The sequence below is a fragment of the Melanerpes formicivorus genome, unplaced genomic scaffold, assembly GCF_026170545.1.
Source record: "Melanerpes formicivorus ecotype bairdi unplaced genomic scaffold, bMelFor1.0.p_v2 SCAF_26, whole genome shotgun sequence".
Taxonomy (NCBI): Eukaryota; Metazoa; Chordata; class Aves; order Piciformes; family Picidae; genus Melanerpes; species Melanerpes formicivorus.
The window spans coordinates 9,470,330-9,489,052 of NW_027142378.1; the positions used below are offsets into that span (position 1 = coordinate 9,470,330).

The following is an 18,723-nucleotide window of genomic DNA, read 5'->3' on the forward strand; positions in this document are numbered from 1 at the left end:
TTTGAGCAGAATGAGACCTGTCACTACCCTTTCTTTGCCTCCTGTGCTTCTGCACCTGGATGCCAGGAGAGGAAGACTCAGCAGTTCTCAGGCCTCCCTACAAAATTTGACTGCAGTGCTGCCTTTAAGCTGCACTTTAATTCTTGGAGACAGCTAACTGCTTGCAGATCAGTAGTGAGCACTAAGTGTACCTCTACTTGTAAATGCTTTCATTAGTCAGAATGTCATAGAATTGTTTTGGTTGGAAAAGGTATCTAACATCACTGATTCCAACCATCAGCCTAAGACCACCATGCCCACTGTTTCAGGCCAAGCTGTTTTGAATAGACAGGAAGAAAATACAGAATTATTCACATTGTCTAAACCAGATTGTTCTTAGAGAAGACATGCCCAGACTTGCTTCAGGTGCAATATATATTGCAAATGAGTTGCTGATTCAAGGAGGAATCAGCTCACCTCAGACAATGACAGCTGTTTACAGGCCCTACTCTGCTCCCTCTTGTACAAGTCTTGATCTCTTACTCCTGTCCCTTGTGTGGCCTTATATTTCAGAGCTGGAGATCATCTTCTCTCATCTTTAATGCACATTGCAGACATCTGCTGTGGTGCTAGGGAGCACTGCCATGTACTGATATAACTGAATACTTCCCCAGGGACTGCTCAGTCACAAGGCAGATAGAGTAAGTGGGAAGGAAGTTTGCTATATGATACCTGTGCCAAACAGATTTTCAGATGCGAGTAGAAAGCTCAAAGCATTCTCTCTCTCCCTTCTGGAACAGATCTGCTTGAAGGGGCCCAGCCTCAATGAAAGAGGGCACATCAGGACTCTGTTTTGTGATCTTACATTACAGCAGCTCATCTGTGCTCAGTCACCAGCAAGAACTGGACAGAAAACAACTGCTTCTAGAACCTTTCTAAATTTTTACATATGTCTCACAACACTTAGCAATCTGTGACACTGATAATGAACAGAGGCAGTAAATGAGCACATCCTTGCTCCACTGTGTGCCAGGTAAGTGCACTTCAGCCTACTACAAACACCAGCTGTCCATGCTGGCTGCTTTACTTAGTATAGAATAGGCATAGGGAGAGCAAATCCAGCACAAAAAATGGGTTTCATTAGCTACTGTCTGAAAGAGAAAGAAATCTGGACCGAAAAGGTGAAGATTTTAGAAGCTTAAAAATTATAATTAACCACTTGTCACACAGCAAAGGTTGTTCTGATATCACTTGTACTCAGCTCTAGTGAGGCCACACCTTAACTATTGTGTTCAGTTTGGGGCACCTCAATAGAAGAGAGATGTGGAGGTGCTGAAGCCAGGGCAGAGGAGGGCAATGAAGCTGGGGAAGGGCCTGGAGAATAAATCTTATGAAGAGCAACTGAAGGAGCTGGGGCTGGTTAGTTTGAAGAGGAGGCTGAGGGCAGGTGACCTTGCTCTCTACAGCTACCTAAAAGGACACTGGAGAGGCTGATGCTGGTCTCTTCTCACAGGTAATTACCACTGCCACTGAAAATATATGAAGTTACACACTGAAGTGCTTGAAAACTATCTGCTTCTGGTATGCAAAAAACACTATTAAGCTCACCCTCTTCTGAATACAGCTCCCACTTTTACTTCTGATTTTTGAACTACAAACTATGAAGCCCTGAAAAATCCAAGCCCCTCTCTACAGCCTTTGGACATTATCTGCAACTGAAGAAGGTAAGCTCATGCAGATTGCACACAAACTGAACAAGAGAAGTCTTCATGCACATTGCACACACAAAAAAGTCAGGCATCACTCACAGTATGAATGACTGAACAACAACAAAAGGGAATAGAAATCACACTTTGAGATGAAATAGGAAGCAAAACCACTCTTTAGTGCAAAATAGAATCTGTTAAGTCTAGCATCACAGGGAGCTCCAGATCCATAAGGGCCACTGCTCCTCACCACTGAGTCAGCCAGAATTGCCTGGGGACAGGGAGGGCTGGGTTCAAGACAGCCCCTCAGCTGCACATTCTGGCTTACAGCAGGTGCAATATACAATATGGATTACACAAAGATACATTTTTATTTTTGATGCTGTGGGAAGAGACAAGGAATAAATCCATATTAATTTCAGGGCAGCTTATTTTAAAACACTAAGAAGGGATGCCACTTGTTTTACTTGCTGTAACAGCACTTTAAGGAACATAACTCACACTAAATCCATCTTGCTTAGGATTAGTTTTTCTTCCATGGACAGAATACTCTCTGCAGTGCCAGACAGCCCTGATGGTGTTATGCCAATGCTGCTAGAAGAATTAGCCCCATTAGAATTATCATTTGTCTTCTGCAGTGCAGTATTTATATAGCTCAGAGTGACAGCTCTTTCCCCTTGCTAGATGTAGTCCAAATATCAGGCTTCAAAATCCCCTCCTGACTGGGTTTTAAGACATTAAGGCTGCTCATGCTCTTTCTGTGTTTAATAATCAAATGTCTGCAGTTTTGAGGACAGGATGAACAATAAATGAGATTTAAGTGATGAGTTTCCATCTTCTTAAAAGAGAAGATAATCCCCCTTTGCAGCAGTGGTTCAAACCACTGCAGACATTAGTGCAGAGGGAGTACAGCACAGAAAAAAAGTGATCAGGAAAGGAAGACAACACTACATTCAACCACCCAGCTACCAACAAATCTAACTCCAAGTGAAGACTGACTCATGACTGCTTCAACACAACAGGAAGGGAGGAGCCCGGTCCACCTTTCCCCCCCACTGCCTGCCTCGGCAAGGGGCCTCCTGTCCTCCTCGCAGTGCTTTCTGTCCGTGGTGTTGAGCACAGACCTTGGGCTTTGTCCACAGCGCAGCTGCCTGCACCCTGCAGCAGTAGCAGCTGCAGCTTGCTTTGGGTCCCCCCAAGGGCCAAGCTCTGGGAGCAGGTGTAAGGAGAAACTGCACTCTCAGCTTCTTCCCACTGGCCTGGGCCCCCACTGGTCTGCAATCAACATCCAATGCAAAACCAGCTTTTGATACTGACCTCCTGGTAAATACACCACACTTCCTTCTTTATACAGTCCACCTACTGTTGCTTCATTCCTAATTGTCCATTGCACCAAAGCACAAGGATGCATCATCCCACCTCAGGGTATTCAGATAAATGATGGATATCAACATCTTCCTCTGCAGAGGGGAAAAGGCTTAGCCCAGTTAACATTCTTCCCACTGTGTCTGTGTGGCATACCTTGCTCAGGAGGATTTCATGAGCTTGGGGTGCAGCTCTGCCTCACCTGAGCCTAAATAAGCCCATTTACCATTGGTCTATGTCCATCACTGCCTTGTAAGCTCTCCTCTCTGCTCTGAGTGAATCTACTAACCTTCCAGCTTCCCCAAATGGAGAAAAGTCCAAGAGCTTAATTTTCCAGCAGTTCTTAAGCTCTTCTGCAACCAAGCCTGCACTGTGGGTCTGGTTTTCTATGTACATACCTTTGTAATTCTTGGGTTCCAGGGATTGTAGAGGAACTTTTTACAAATGCTTGAAGTGCTAAGATGAGGAGCAATGGCTTTAAGATGGAAGAGGATTTAGGCTGCATATTAGGAAGAAATTCTTTCTAGTGAGGGTAGTGAGACACTGGAACAGGTTGCCCAGGAGGGTTGTGAATGCCCCCTTCTTGGAGGTGTTCAAGGACAGACTGGAAAGGGCCTTGAGCAACCTGGTCCAGTGGAAGGTGTCCCTGCCCATAGCAGTGGGGTTGACAGTAGATGATCTTTAAGGTCTTTTCCAACCCAAACCACAGGGTACAGCCTCAAGGGAACGAGGATCCACTTCTGCATTTTTGTCTCACTGCAAGTTGTTTTCTCTTTGCATCGCTCCCAGTCTTTTGTTGCTGACAAAGCTTTTTACAGTGATTGGAAGGCATTCTTAATGTTTCAGAGAAGCCAAAGAGAAGGAGGGATTCAGTAACACCTCACACAAACTTAGCAGAAGAACCCACTGCAGAAGACAGATATAATTTCACCATTATTTGTTATTTAGCTTCAAAAGGAAAACTACATAATTGCTTAAATGGCTCCTCTTGAAGCTGCACAACTGATTTCTTTCTCAATTTTTGCCACCTTCTCCCCAGCAGATTCTCATTTCTGGTCTTAGAAGTGAGTAAATTCTTCCTATTTTAGGAAGTTTCAGGAATGATGTTGAAGCTACAGACAAAGTACAAAAGAAGAAGAAAAACCTACTCCATCCTCTAAAGCTAAAACCATGTCATAAAAAAAATTCAGTGCCTGCAACCAAATGATGGCACTTGGCAATTCTTTAAATCACTTCCATTTTCTTCTGATGGCTGCTGGTTTTATTTCTCTATGCCTATGGATGGAGGAGAAAGAAAAAAAACCCAAACAACAAACAAGCAAGTGGTAATTAGCCCCAGGAGGGAAAAATTAGAATTCAAAGTAAGTTTTGCCACAGAACATCTTCAATGGAAAGAAGGACCCTGGTGCTTTACACTGCAGGAGAGCAGGCTGGAAGCTGCTCTTAGTCTTCCTCCTGTACTTGTTATTTTAATAAACATCAGAGGAGCACACCACAGAATCACAGAATGGTAGGAGTTGGAAAAGACCTCTGGAGATCCACCCAGTCCATCTCCCCTGCCAAGGCAGGTTCACCTAGAGAAGGCCAGAGGAACCCTGAAGCACCTGATCCACACACCTCTTGAACACCTCTAGGGATGGTGACTCCACTGCCTCCCTAGGTAGCCTGTTCCAGTGCCTCACCACTCTTAGTGAAGAAGGCAGGGGGGTTGGAACTAGATGATCCTTGTGGTCCCTTCCAACCCTGACTGATACTATGATACTGTGACACTATAATGTCCAACCTAAACCTCCCTGGCACAACTTAAATTAATTGTTGGTTTTCAACCAGTAGTCCAAAGTCAGCCTGTAAGGGAAACTTGCCAGCTTCTGTTCGGAAGCGATGGGTAATGGAGGCACATTAGGAAAGCAGCAGCAGTTTCCTGTGCTACACCAGTTAATCCACACATATGTTGCTTCATCAAAGAACTAACAGCTAATTATGGTACAGGCTCTAGAAGGACAGCTGATCTTGATACACATTCCCTCCACGGAACAAATGCTCAGCGACTCTGCTGACACAGAACAAGTGAAGATAAGCCAGAAGGCTTTTGTTTGACCACAACAAAACTGGGAAGCTGCACTTGTTGCAGCTGAGATGCTCCAGCCTAACCAATAGGATGTTGGAGACAAAGCAAGAGCCAGGACTTAACCCAAGAACCAAAAAGTTAGAGGGAAGAATGTTCCATTATAATGACCCAATCTTAGGTGCCTCTGCTTTTGGTAATTTCCCTTCTGTTTTGATCTCTCAGACAGCTGTCCTCAGAAAGAACAAACAACTTCTGTACCTCTGAAATATCTGCAACAGGCACTTGCAGCTGTTACAGACAGGTGACAAACAATCATTTGAGGAGTCTTGTCTAGATTAGACAGAGTAGGAATTTGCAGGACCATTTTAAGAAGATCTGACACAAATCCTATCAAAATTATGACCCTGGTCATCACATGGAATTAAAAGTGTGTTATTTCCTTGCCTTCTTGCAGTTTAGAAACCATAAAACATAGTGCTCAAGGATGAGGGACTCAGTATCATCTTTGCCTCAGTTTTTAGTATTAGGACCAGTTGTTCACTGGCTACCCAGCCCCCTGAGCTAGAAGATAGGGATGGGGAGCAGAATGAAGCTCCCATACTCCAAGGGGAGATGGTTAGTGACCTGTTGCACCACTTCAACACACACCAGTCTGTGGGGCTGGATGGCAGACACCTGAGTGTACTGAGAAAGGTGGTAAAAGTGCTCACCAAGCCACTTTCCATCACTTATCACCAGTCCTGGCTAACTGGGGAGGTCCCACCTGACTGCAGACTGGCAAACATGATGCCCATCCACAAGAAGGGCCAGAAGGATCTGGGGAACTGCAGACCTGTCAGTATGACCTCTGAGGGGAAAGTCATGGAGCAAGTTATCCTGAGTGTCATACATACAGCATGTGCAGGGCAACCAGGTGATCAGGCCCAGTCAGCATGGGTTCATAAAAGGGCAGGTCCTGCTTGATCCACAGGGGTGACCTGCTTAAGGGATGAGGGAATGGCTGTGGAGGTTGTTTAGCTGGACTGTAGTAAAGCCTTTGACAGTGTCTCCCACAGCATCCACCTGGAGAAACTGCCTGCTCATTGCTTGGATGGGTGGATGCTTCACTAGATTAAACAAATACATAATAAAAGGCTGGATGACTGGGCCCAAAGGGTGGTGGGAGCAGGGTCACATCCAGCTGGCAGCCAGTTACAAGTGGTGTGCCACAGGCCTCAGTATTTGGGCCAGTTTTGTTTAACATCTTTATCAATGATCCTGATGAGGGGATTGAGGGCACCCTCAGTAAGTTGGCAGATGACACCAAACTGTGTGGGACAAGCAGGGCAAGGGAAGTGATTGTCCCCCTGTACTCAGCACTGGTGAGACCACACTTTGTCTATTGTGCTCAGTTTTGTGTGCCTCACTACAAGGAAGACACTGAGGTGCTGGAGCAGGTCCACAGAAGGGCAACAAAGCAAATAAGAGGTTTTATAAGGAGTTGCTGAGGGAATTGGGATTGTTTAGCCTGGAGAAAAGAAGGTTGAGAGACCTCATTGCTCTCTACAACTCCCTGAAAGGAGGTTGGAGTGAGGTAGGGCTCAGTCTCTTCTCCCAAGTTAAGAGGTGAAGCCTTTGCAGAAGTGTACTGAACTGTACACTATCCAATGAACTCTGTTTTCCAGCTTTTCAGAGGCTGTCCCCACAGCTGTGCCACAAAGAGCCTCACCACAGACCACAGTGGAGGGCCTACTTCATGCCCAAGGACCAGACTTGCCCAGGATTCCTGTTCCTCAAGACCACTGCTGGTGGTGGCTGCTAGAATGCAAGTAAGGACTTAGCAGAGAGCAAGGTGGTGGGGAGGAGGTGTTCCAACTGAGCAATGCAAGGCAAGCAGCAGGCACTTGCACTCAACAAATATGGCTTCTGGGAGCTACAATCAGTAACTCCAGCTGGGCCATTTGCTTAGGCTTCCTGCCAAAAGATTTATAAAAAGAACAGTAAAGAATGTGCAATGGCTTTAAATATGAATTTCAAATACAGTGCAGCCAACATCCACATTTGTTGAGGCTTCCATCGCTCAGCTTTTCTCTAAGGCTCAGCAAGGAATGCAAGGAGTTTCTCCTACTGAGCTAATTTTATCCTCTCAGAGACATCCACCAGCATGAAGAAACAAATTAGAACCAGTGTAGTTTCCTAATGGACTTGCAGCTCTCAGAGAGAGACCTAAAGGCTATCTAGGGAAGGAAGCACAACCTAGCAAAGCTGATAAAGCAGCCTTTAGTTTGTGCATTGCTATATGTGGAGGTCTTGTTATAATTCTCTAGTAAGTGATCCCAGCCTTTACTCCAACGAGTGCATGTCCTAATACCAGACTTTTCTGAGTTTAACTGCAACAAGTGCACAGTGGCAAACAAGAATTGTTGCTGCATGCTAAGTGGTTTTCCCTATCAGATACATGAATTGGTTTCTCAGACTTTTCTCAGCCTGCCCAGGGAGGTGGTAGAGTCACCATTCCTGGAGGTGCTCAAAAAAACATGTGGACATGGCACTTTGGGACATGGGTTTATGCCCATGGTGGTCTTAGGTTGAACCACAAGAATTCTATGCCTCAAATGCCAGCAGTGACTCTAACAAGATGCAAATTCCCATTACCTGACAGGTTTTCCATATTCTCTGAAACACGTAGCATGACAGGAGGTGGGCTTATGCAAGTACAGGGGAAAGCTATCCCTGTCCATACTGAACCCAAGCCAGCCACAAGCAGCTTCATCACTAAGGTTCAGCAGTCTTCCAAGCACAAAAAGGAAATCCAGTCACCAAAGGAGTTTTTGTCCTTGATACAAGGTATCATGGAATAACAGAATAGTAGGTTTGGGAGATTATCAAGTCCAACCCCCCTGACAAAGCAGGATCACCTAGGGCTGGTCACACAGGAATGCATTCAGGTGGGTCTTGAAAGTCTCTAGAGAAGGAGACTCCACAACCTCCCTGGGCAGCTGCTCCAGTGCTGCATCACCCTTAGAATAAAGAAGTTTCTCCTCATATTGAAAGTCACTTCTTCAAATCTGGTAAGTTAGATCACAGAGCATGAAAATTTCAGTGCTAGAACTGTAAACAGGTCACATGTGGTAGTTGAATACTTTTTTGATTCCTCATTAGAATACACACAACTGTCCACTGCTGCTGCAAACATCTGTATGAGATGAGGTACTGCAGCTAGAAATAAGTTAGAACAACCACAGGCTTCTGATCTAATTAATACAACAGACTCTGTCCTCACATCTGTATAACAGACTCAAAGACAAGTGGAAAATGTGGAGCCTGTTGGTTCTTTTTTTTCCTTTGTTTGAATATCAGCCTTCAATGGCAGTTTGCATCCAGGGTACACACCAGCTCTAGTAATACCATGATGGTTAATCCACCAGCCCCATGACACTCAGTGCACATAACCACCTCTAGCAATGCCACCACTGCTGAAGTCAACACTCACACTCAACATCCTTGCAACACTCAAGTGATAGTATAAAAGATGTCTGACAAATCCATGCCCCTCCACTAGACAAGACTCCTCACTTGTCTGAAGGATCAGGAGTTATATGTACCTTCGACTAAGAGCATGGGCTCCTCTGCAGGGTCCTTCTTGCAGTAGTGCAGGTCTCCTGCTCAGCATTCCTCCAGAGTGCCGGTCTTGGGAAGCTGGAGGCAGTCCTGAAAGACACTGAACATCTGCACACACTCATTTATGGCACAAATTCAATGTCAATCTCAAGATGCTGCTGTTCCAGATGTACTAGAAAAGGTCAAAATTAGGAACTAAGAGTTCAGTGGTAAGCAGGCAAACAGGGAAGGGGAACAGTCGAGTAGAACAACACTTTCTCCTACCCAAAAAGTCACCAGGATTCATCCCATAGAGAAATGCAAAAATATCCAAATCTCTCATGGAACATTCTATGCCTCATGGCTGTGCTCTTATGAAGAGCTGATGACAGTGATGATGTTGTGAGGCAGCTAGCAAAAGAACTGTTTCAGTACACAGAACATTAAATCAGTCAAGACAGCAATGCAATTTCTCTGAACTCAAGTGTTTTATTGCTTGGTGATTATTAGTTACACTTTGACATAATAGACTCTGGAATAAACTTACACCTATTACATCATTTAAAAACTTAGTATCTTGCAGTTCAGATAAATGGCACTGAAGAGAAAACCCAGAGATCTGTCATTTTGACCCAAGATTAAAAGAAAGATAAAACGTTTGCATCCCTTTTTGTTGGCAGGTGAAGTTTCACTGTGGAAGGCCCTTAAAAAGAGTGAACAGAAACTAGCAACCTAAATGCCCTCCAAAAAAACCCAAACAACAACAGAGATAAAAACCAATCTCAGATAAATCACTCCCTTCTTTACACCAGTCTTTTTGGTTTGGTACTTCTAGTACCCAAGTGCAGAGTTAACTCCCTCATCTCTTTTAAAGAAAGAAAAGTAACATGATGAAGTCCATGCTGACTACTTTGGGTGACAAGAGGAGAGACTATCACACACCATATCCCCTCAGCATCCACATAAACAGCATTTGCATCAAAAGTGACATTGCTTCAGGATTGAAAACATCCCAAGAGGTTTATAAATACTAAAGGGGTTTGTGGTTTGGGTTTTTTTTTTTTAATTAAAAAAAGGGGGGGAAAATCTTCTGAATAAATAAATGACAGCTGTAATAGCTGCATTTGCTTTGGTGACCAGTTACCTACATGCAGCATAAGTTATCTTCATAAGGCAAGTGATGAGATAGCATATGTGAAGTCCCTGAGGATCAGCATCTCCGTGTTCCACACGTTTGTTTCACAGTGTGGCGTAGACAGCCTGGAAAACAATCAGTCCCAAGGCATCTGCTTTATAATCGCTGAGCACAGCTGCAGACCACACAATGAATTATTTCTGTACCTCTTCTGTAGGCAGGAATACATAAATAAAATAGAATACTTAGTAGGTGGCAGTGGGGAGGGAATTAGTTCTCCTAAACCTGGACCAAGTGCTCCACCTTGTGTTAGTCCTCGGCATTCAAAGTGAAGTTCTCTGCCTGCTCAACGGCTGCAGGTCCAGCAGAACAGGCAATGGATCCTTCTGCCTGTGAGTAAGTGTTGTCCATGGTGCCATACGACTGCTGCTCCTTGTGGGCAAGCACTGTCCTTTCTGTAGAATCAAGCTGCAAAACTCGAGGGACGTACATCTGAAATCACAAGGGTTAGGGGTTTCACTACATCTCTGCAAGCATAATGTTGGGGTCATTCACCCAAGATACTTTTTCCCCTTGCCACTCTTCTTATCATCCATTTCCCATTCTTCACCTTAACACCTAAGGCCTTTTGCACCCTAACAGAGGCTTCCCGGTGCAGCACTCGCCTGTCCTTGTAGGCTGTGGCACAAAGCCCTGTTTCTACCTCAGTCCTACATCCTTTTTAGTGACAGGGCAAGTTAAGACCTGTTACATGTCACAACTTTCAAAGTCACACAGCAGTGGCAACTGACTGCATTTGGCAGCTGTCCAGATGTGAAGATGTGTCTGGTGCAAGGCCCAGAAGGCAGTGCACAGAGCTGCTGGGAGGAGTGCGCCTGGACTACTCCTAAAACATCAGCAGAAGATACTTCTGGAACGCCACCAGGAAACAGTCAGGGAGCCCAGCTGCAGAACTCTCAGGTCCCACAGGCACAGTGGAATTCCCACAGTCCATTCAGACTAGTATGGCCTACACAAGCTTTTTGGCAAGCAAGGTGAGAATTAAGTTTTTCTAGGAAGCACAGGAGAATATTAGTAACTCTTAACTTCTTACAGAAGATGTTGGGACAGTTGGTACATCTGTGTCAGTTCCTCTTTCACTTTGTGTGTCTTCTATCTGTAACCCGTGACAGGTGAGAAAAAGAAGAGACAACATCAAACTGGTAAGTCAATGTAACATAGAGACACCACAAGCACCTGGAAAGCTGCAAAGGCAAATCTCTGAGCAGTACTGGTACTCTCCTCCAACCCTCTTCCTTGCTTCTTCCACACTGCTCTGTGGTAGTTTTAGGCTATGCCTTGAAAATTTTTCACAGATCTCTCAAATTCAGTTCCTGCTAACACTGACTTCCCACTATGCCAAGCAGCTCACTTCTATCTGCCCTCTTTAACCAGCCTGCTGGAATGAACATTTGTGGACAGATGTTGCTAGTGGGAAGGCACAAACAACCCCACTGGAACAGCTGGTGCTACAACAAGCACATAGGTAGCTGCTGAAAGGTGTTAGGTATCCATCACTTACCTTATAATTCAGTGGGCTCAGGTACTTGAAACAGCCAAAACAAGTATAAGCCAAGCAAACAGCAATTGTGATGTTGACAACTAGGAAGGTGAACATTGTTGTAGGTGCTTTAAAGCCTAGAAAATATCCAGAGAATATATAAAAAAAGAAAAGTATTAGGAAAAAAAACCAAGCAAACAAAACCCCACAAAACTTGCACCTTATCTTCCCCATTTTCAGAATCATAGAATCCTTTTTGTTGGAAAAGGCCTCAAAGGTCATTGAATCCAACTGGTGGTGACTTCTCTGGTGGTTTACAAAGTTAGCTGTATGGTCAGCCTTTTATTACTCTGGGTCTTAACTTTTTGATTCAACGCACAGCTAAAACATAGAGCAGGTGACTCTGCATCTCCAGCAGTATGTAGAAAAACACCCAAAGCTTGTTTGTTTGGTGTTTTGGGTTTTTCCCCCCCCCCCCCCCTTAGTGGGCTGGGCCTGTCACTTCCAGCTGCAAACAGAAGTTCTGCACAAAGCTTCTTGACTGGTAAAACTGGAGAACAAGTTGTTCTCCCAGCTTCCTTGAAAGGCCAGGAAAGGTGGCTGCTATACTTGAATGATAAATAAGACTCACAACAATCAATCATTCTCCTCCCTCAATCATCCATTCTGGACCCATTTCTAATATACTTCCATTAATGGTTTGTAAAATGTAATAGACAAGAGTCATAGAATCACAGAATTATTTTGGTTGGAAGAGACCTATAAGATCACCGAGTCCAACCTTCAACTTTACACCACCATGGACATTAAACCATGTCCCAGAGTGCTATGTCCACACATTTCTTGAACACCTCATGGGCAGGGACTCCACCACCTGCCTGGGCAATCTCTTCCAGCACCTGAGTCCATTTATTAAGTGTTAATGATGACCAAACTGAATGGCTTGTAAATGACCCAAGGAGAAATTAATGTTAAAAAATAATAAAAACCATTCAGGGAAAAAAAACACTACAACAAAACACACCTTGATAGGTCAGACAGCCCCATTCTCAAAGAAACCCACGCTCAGAAATACTGAAAGGGTGTCAGGAGGATGGGACCAGTCTGTTTGCAGTGGTGCCCAGTGACAGGACAAGAGGTAACAGGCACAAACTTGAACATAGGAAGTTCCATCTAAACATGAGGAGGAGCTTCTTTACTTTGAAGGTGACAGAGCACTGCAACAGGCTGCCCAGAGAGGTGGTGGAGTCTCCATCTCTGGAGACATTCAAAACCTGTCTGGACATGTTCCTGGGTGACCTTTAGGTGTACCTGCCCTGGGAGGGGGGTTGGACTGGATGATCTCCAGGTCTCTTCCAATCCCTACCATACTGTAACTCTGTGATTCTATAACTGTAGACAGCATCATCACCTCCTCTGTTTGAAGAGGCCAGGTGGTGTTTTAGATGGATGACAGATGGATGGCACAAGAGCTGAGGAAGAGGACTGAGCAACTGAGAAGGAAATAGATGGCACCGGCACAGCCTATCACCTTCTGTGTGCACTCAAGTGGTATTTGTCTTGATTGAGAACTGGGATAGAGGCCCTATCAGCTTTACATTACTATGAGTGAGAAAACAGTGTATTATCACTGTACTCTGATTATCACTGTACTCTGCAACCAGACCAAAATATCTGGAAAGAATGGTCAGGTGTTGGAATAGGTTGCCCAGAGAAGTGGCGAAGTCACCGTTCCTGGAGGCCATGGCACTCTGGGACATGGTTTGATGGCCACAGTGGTGTTGGGTTGACAGTTGGACTTGATCTTAGAGGCCTTTTCCAACCAAAACAATTCTATGATTCTATATCAGGCAAGCTATACAAATCAGTAACTAAGAGATCAATCTTTAGGGACCATAACTGATTCATTTTGCAGACAAGGAAGCAGAGCACTCCTCCCCCTCCTTCCTTTTCCTTGGCCCAGGAAGCAGCGATGAAATCAATGGCAATAAAATCAAAATCACAAGGTCCTACCTCTCAACACTCATAACCACTTGGCTAGACTGCCCTGTGCATTAACAAGGCACTGAGCAGCATCTTGTAAACAGGATCTTCCAAACTAACCAAGCCAAACACGCCAATCCGGCCTCTACTTTCCATTACTGACTTCCATGGCAAATGATGGGTTTACCACAGATGGTTTTGCCACTAGAAAACATTATTGTAAGGACTTAATTTTTTACTGCATCAGGATTTCCTTCCTAACTATTAATGAAACAAATCAATTGCTGCATGTTGGGAGCTGATTTTTCTAAAGCATGCTCTAGGAATCCTGCTGCTGTTTTAGAGGACACAGTTGTTGGTCTTCCTGGTTGCAAAGACAGCTCTCAAAACAAGGGGAAAAAACAAGCTCTCAAACATACAAGTGATGCAGGGACACCTGCTCAAATCCAAGGATAGCCTGAAGCAATATCTCCAAGTGCTTCTTACATCCACAGAGAGCTACCTCTGAAGTTAGATGACTGTCTGCCAACAGTGTCTTTTTAACTACTGGTATGCTATCAAAGCCACAATGCAAGCATGGCCATTTGTGCAAAATGACAGTGAAAGCAGAGAAGAGGACAAAACACTTGTCATCAGCAAGTTTGCTGGTGATAACAAGCTGAGGGGTGCAGTTGACAAGACTGAGGGACAGGATGCCACCCAGAGGGACCAAGACAAATGCAGGTACAAAAACTCAGAGACCATCTTACTAGAATGAGCTAATCCTGAAGAGATTTTTGGTTTAAGCTCATGATTTTTACTGTTGCTCCACAGCCTTACTGGCCAGTTCAAGCTCTACAGATTTAGGGAACACAATTTCCTGTAAAATGAAGACATACAAAGCCCCACACTAACAGCTTTAAGTTAACACCTAAGCCATCTCCATCAGTGTATCTTAAGCTACCTTGTGTAAGCTGCAAAGACTCCGTAATTGAATGCCACAGGGAACCACCACGACTTCCCATTCACAGAAGCAAAAAAGAAAAGCCCAGAAAACCTGTGAAACTCCACAAGCAATTTAGGGAAGTTGGCAAGAGAGCTGGGAGCTGCTTCTAGGTGGGAAAACGCAGTACTTACCTAGCCGCAAAAATGAGTAGAAATAGAGCCAGAAAAGGCAGAGAATTGGAGCTGCAAGGGCCTGATTGACAGCTGCAAAGTGCATCTTCTTCTCCAGCTTGGCAGGGAGATATGCATAGTAAAGGTTGTAACGATCAACCATGTGCTTCAGGAGTATGTATATTAAACCTGGAGGGAAAAAAGGGAGAGCCAAGGAGAAGTTGTTTCAGACTGGATAAAAAGCAGCAATTCTGTGAGGACTTCTACACTTCAGCAACTGGAAAAACCTGAATTCTCAGGGTGGATACAGCCCAAATATGAAAGTGGGACGACAGGGGACAGAAGCCTGCTTTTAAGGTTGCTGCATCTCCAATCCAAGATCCTTAGGATCTCTCTACCCTTCTGCTTCTCCACACACTTGTCTGTGGCACCACTCATGCTCCCAGAGAGAATAAAATAGAATAGAATAAACCACGTTGGAAGAGACCTCCAAGATCATTGTGTCCAACCTGTCATCCAACACCACCTAATCAACTAACCCATGGCACCAAGCACCCTGTCAAGTCTCCTCCTGAACACCTCCAGTGATGGCGATTCCACCACAAATAAAGGCAACCCAGAGCTCCTTCCTAGTGCTGGCACAGGAGGACAAACTCGTAGTAAAGGCTTGGTAATTCCTCCACCACCACACTGGTATGGAACAACGGCTTGACATCTCCTTCTACCTTCAACAGATTCCTGACTGGATTTCAAATTGGCTCCTCCTTATCCCTCAAAAAAAAAAGCCAGCTCTGAATTGCACCAGCTCTGGTATGCAGCAGCATGTTCAGATATTTACAACTGCACACAACCCAAAATGTAAACAAATATCAAGCACATTGTTACCAACACCCCCCCCAAAATAAGCCACATTCTTCCAATAATAAATATGGCTGTGATTAAACCCAGCTCTGAACAATATCTCATTTAGCTAATTTATGTTGTATCTATGCCTCTCAAATTTTGGATTAGAAAAGGAACTGTATAAAATGATTTAAATACTACTTATGCCCCACAAACACATCTCCAGAGTGGCAATATCTGTAGCTGCTGAAATGATTCCATACAGATAACTCATATGGCAGTCCAGAATGTCTATGAGTGAAAGATGCTATAAAATAAGGTGCAGATCATGTCATAGTCAAGATGGACAACTGTCCATGAGCTCTAGCCAGATTGCTACATTTCTTGCTGGTATAAAAAGAAGAAAGTAGTCAAAGCCAAACACACAGGCTACTTCAGGCAGAAATGTTAAGTTTTGTTCATGGGACAGAGTGAAACCAAGTGGAAAAAAGAAACATTCCAGAAAAAGGAAATCCATACTCAGAGATCTATCTGGGGATCTTCTCAGTGTCCTGTAGGATGGCAGCTCCATCTGCACCACAGGGCAGCTGTGTTCCACACATATCCTGAACTCCTAGAGTTAACTGTCAGAGTAGCAGCTCCTTTCCTCAAATGGCAGCTATGGTGTTCACCAAGATCAAGTGCCACAGGCCTGTGGTCAGGACCATGGAGCATACAGCTGTCTATAGCAGACATGAGGACCCATTCTCATTCAGGATGTGGATTTGTAGATGAATGGTTTGCAATGCAGAAGAGCTGCAGTAGTGAAAAGGACAGGTAGTTTCCCAGTCTCTTGCCACCAGATCAACCCCATTTCTGTGTTTCATTTTACATACAGTCAAACTTTAGGACAAAAATGTTACATCAAATGTGCCTAAGGATTTGGTGAACACAGAATCACAGTATGTTAGGAGGTGGAAAGGACTTCAAAAGATCTTCCAGTCCAATCCCACTGTCAGAGCAAGATCACCTAGACCAGGTCACACAAGAACACATCTGGATGGGTTTTGAGTGTCTTCAGATACCTCCAGGAGGAGGCTTCACAACCTCTCTGCAATCAGAAAGTCTCAAGTCAAATTTGTCTGCTTAAGGTGGACCTCCAGGCTAGGTACTCCCTGCTTGCTTCTCCCCAGACCTCCTGAACCCAGAAATACAAAATGTTTCCCTCATCCCCTGACCTACCTAAACTCCTTCACTTAAGTATTAAAAAACACTTCTAGAACTAACATACTCAAAGTTGAGGAATAAAATAAACATCTTATGGACATTAAACAATTTCAACTTCTGAAGGCAAGTATTTCGCCATCTTCTGCCCAGTTTTTTCCACAGGAAGGGAAGGGAACTTGGATTCAAGTCCTAAGGATTATCAGCTTTTGCACTGGAGTAAGAATGCAGAATTGGGCCTTCCAAACCTCCCATCTTGCTCACACAGTGCCCAGAGCTCACTGGGAAACTTACCAAATGGGACAATGATGGGACACGTAATGCTGTAGGCCATGATGACAGTGAAGACACACAACATCCAGGCATACATTGCTCCAAATTCATATTCAAATGCTTGTTGCTAGGATCAAAACCAGAACATTTAAAACTCTCATGTCATCTATCAATGTGTCAGGAGTTAAGAACAGATTCACTAAAGCAGTAATTCACCTTCTCTTATTCTCTCTCTGGGAGATTTATTTCCCTAAGAAGCATAAATGATGTAATTAGAGAGATGCCTTTTAAGCATCTCTACTTATAGAATATATGCTGCTTCCTTCCTTAAAGTAATTCCTCATGGAATCTGCTTTCCTCTACAAGAAGCAACTACTTAAAATCAGAAGGCAAAAAATAATTGTGCCAAACTCAGAACCTTCATCTCTGCCAACTCCACCGAATCTGTACTGTGCCTTGTGGTGGCTTTGCTGGTAGGGAAAGCTCAAGGTGGCAAGGCTTTGGTGTAGCCAGTATTCCCACCTTTTCCTCTTGGGATGAGGAAATCTATATAAATAATTTCAACCACAGCCAGGGGTAATACATGGCAGTTAACAGAACTGAATATTTAAAAGAACCTTCTAAAAATGGAACTCATCCACTCAGTTAAAAAAACACCCAAACAACATCAGAGAATTGTTTTGGTTGGAAAAGATCTCAGGATCACTGAGCTCAACTGTTGACCAACCACCACCACAGCCATTAAACCATGTCTGAGAGTGCCATGGCCACAGGTTTCTTGAACACCTCCAGGGATGGGGACTCCACCACCTCCCTGGGCAGCCTGCTCCAATGCCTGACCACTCTTTTCAGGAAAGAGATTTTTCCCAACATCCAACCTACAAGGAACAAGGGCAGGTATATACAGTCCATTTTAGGTTCCCATTGTAACAGCTGGAATTTTAAGTTGCAAGACGACACCATCATCAGGAAGTGAAAGTCAACCACTTAAAACTGACATGAAGTGTCTATTTTGTTAGATGTTCAGATTAAAGTAAATTGTACACACTTGTGGGCTGACAACAGAAACTAATCACAGACATAACTGAATTCTAACCCCCCTGAAGTTTATAACATAAAATGAGAATCATCCTATAAATCCAAATCATAAAACAAGAACTTTATGACCTATTGACCCTATGACTTGGACCTGTGGAAAGAATAATATCTGAAGTTCAGAGCTTGGGTTTTGACTTGAATAAATGCTCCCCTGTTACCTGTGCTGCAAGTCAAGGGCATATGAATCTGTCACGAAGGAGTGAAAGAAAGGCCAAAAGAAAATTACACAAAATGGCAGTTAACAGCAAGGATCAGGCATTTAATTGCCTCTTGCCAAGGAAGGGCTCTGATACCTGTTTAATATTTTTCCTTTCTGCTGTGGACTTGGCCATTATCATGCGTATGGTGTAAAGGATGAGGCCAGGCAGGCGCAGCAGTTCCATCCCATTGCCAACAAAAGCAGAGGCAATCACATAGTTCACAAAGAAGGCTCCCTGGTCAGGCAAAAAGACACATCTGCAAGGAAACACTTCCATCACAACACTGCCCTTACATGACACACTGACTGGAAAGCAAAAAAAGCAGACACAGGCATAATCAAACATAGCCATAATTAATCTTTATCACCTTTGTAAACCTCTTATCATAAGAAGTGGCTCAAAGACTTCAGATAATCTTGCTGGAAAGCAGTAGTACATAGCTACAAATGCAGTGAGTAGTACACTCTAAGAGCCTGGCATTTGGATGTGGAATAAACTGTTCATGAACAGACACAGCAGTCTGATGGGAAGCTGATAATAGCACTTGATGTCTGCAAGAGCAACCTGAGACAAGATGAGCTAAGGTTGCAATAGAGTAGCTGCCTCTCCCAGCTTAGTAGCTCCTAATTGCCTTGTTAGTGATTTTGAAACAGCCA

At 44.1% G+C, this 18,723-nt stretch overlaps 1 protein-coding gene and 1 long non-coding RNA gene across 7 annotated transcripts in view; one reads left to right on the forward strand and one right to left on the reverse strand.

Annotated features, from left to right (window-relative positions):
* Positions 1–535: 535 nt before the first annotated feature.
* On the forward strand, positions 536–6,931 carry LOC137448748 (uncharacterized). The gene is made up of 4 exons (XR_010989214.1): positions 536–680; positions 780–1,012; positions 1,493–1,703; positions 6,783–6,931. It is a non-coding gene; the product is annotated as an uncharacterized lncRNA (long non-coding RNA).
* A 2,145-nt stretch (positions 6,932–9,076) lies between these two features.
* Positions 9,077–18,723, reverse strand: part of TMEM63A (transmembrane protein 63A) — a 37,341-nt gene continuing 27,694 nt past the window's right edge. For 4 of the 6 annotated variants that reach the window (XM_068153570.1, XM_068153569.1, XM_068153572.1 and 1 more), the window contains exons 18-23: positions 18,161–18,323; positions 16,791–16,896; positions 14,472–14,639; positions 11,394–11,509; positions 10,926–10,988; positions 9,078–10,324 (exon numbers count right to left, since the gene is read on the reverse strand). In XM_068153570.1, the coding sequence (XP_068009671.1) occupies positions 10,142–10,324; positions 10,926–10,988; positions 11,394–11,509; positions 14,472–14,639; positions 16,791–16,896; positions 18,161–18,323 (799 nt within the window). In that variant the 3' untranslated portion in view covers positions 9,078–10,141. Of the gene's footprint in view, positions 10,325–10,925; positions 10,989–11,393; positions 11,510–14,471; positions 14,640–16,790; positions 16,897–18,160; positions 18,324–18,723 lie in introns of all 6 variants that reach the window. The other 2 variants (XM_068153573.1, XM_068153574.1) reach the window with 2 other exon arrangements.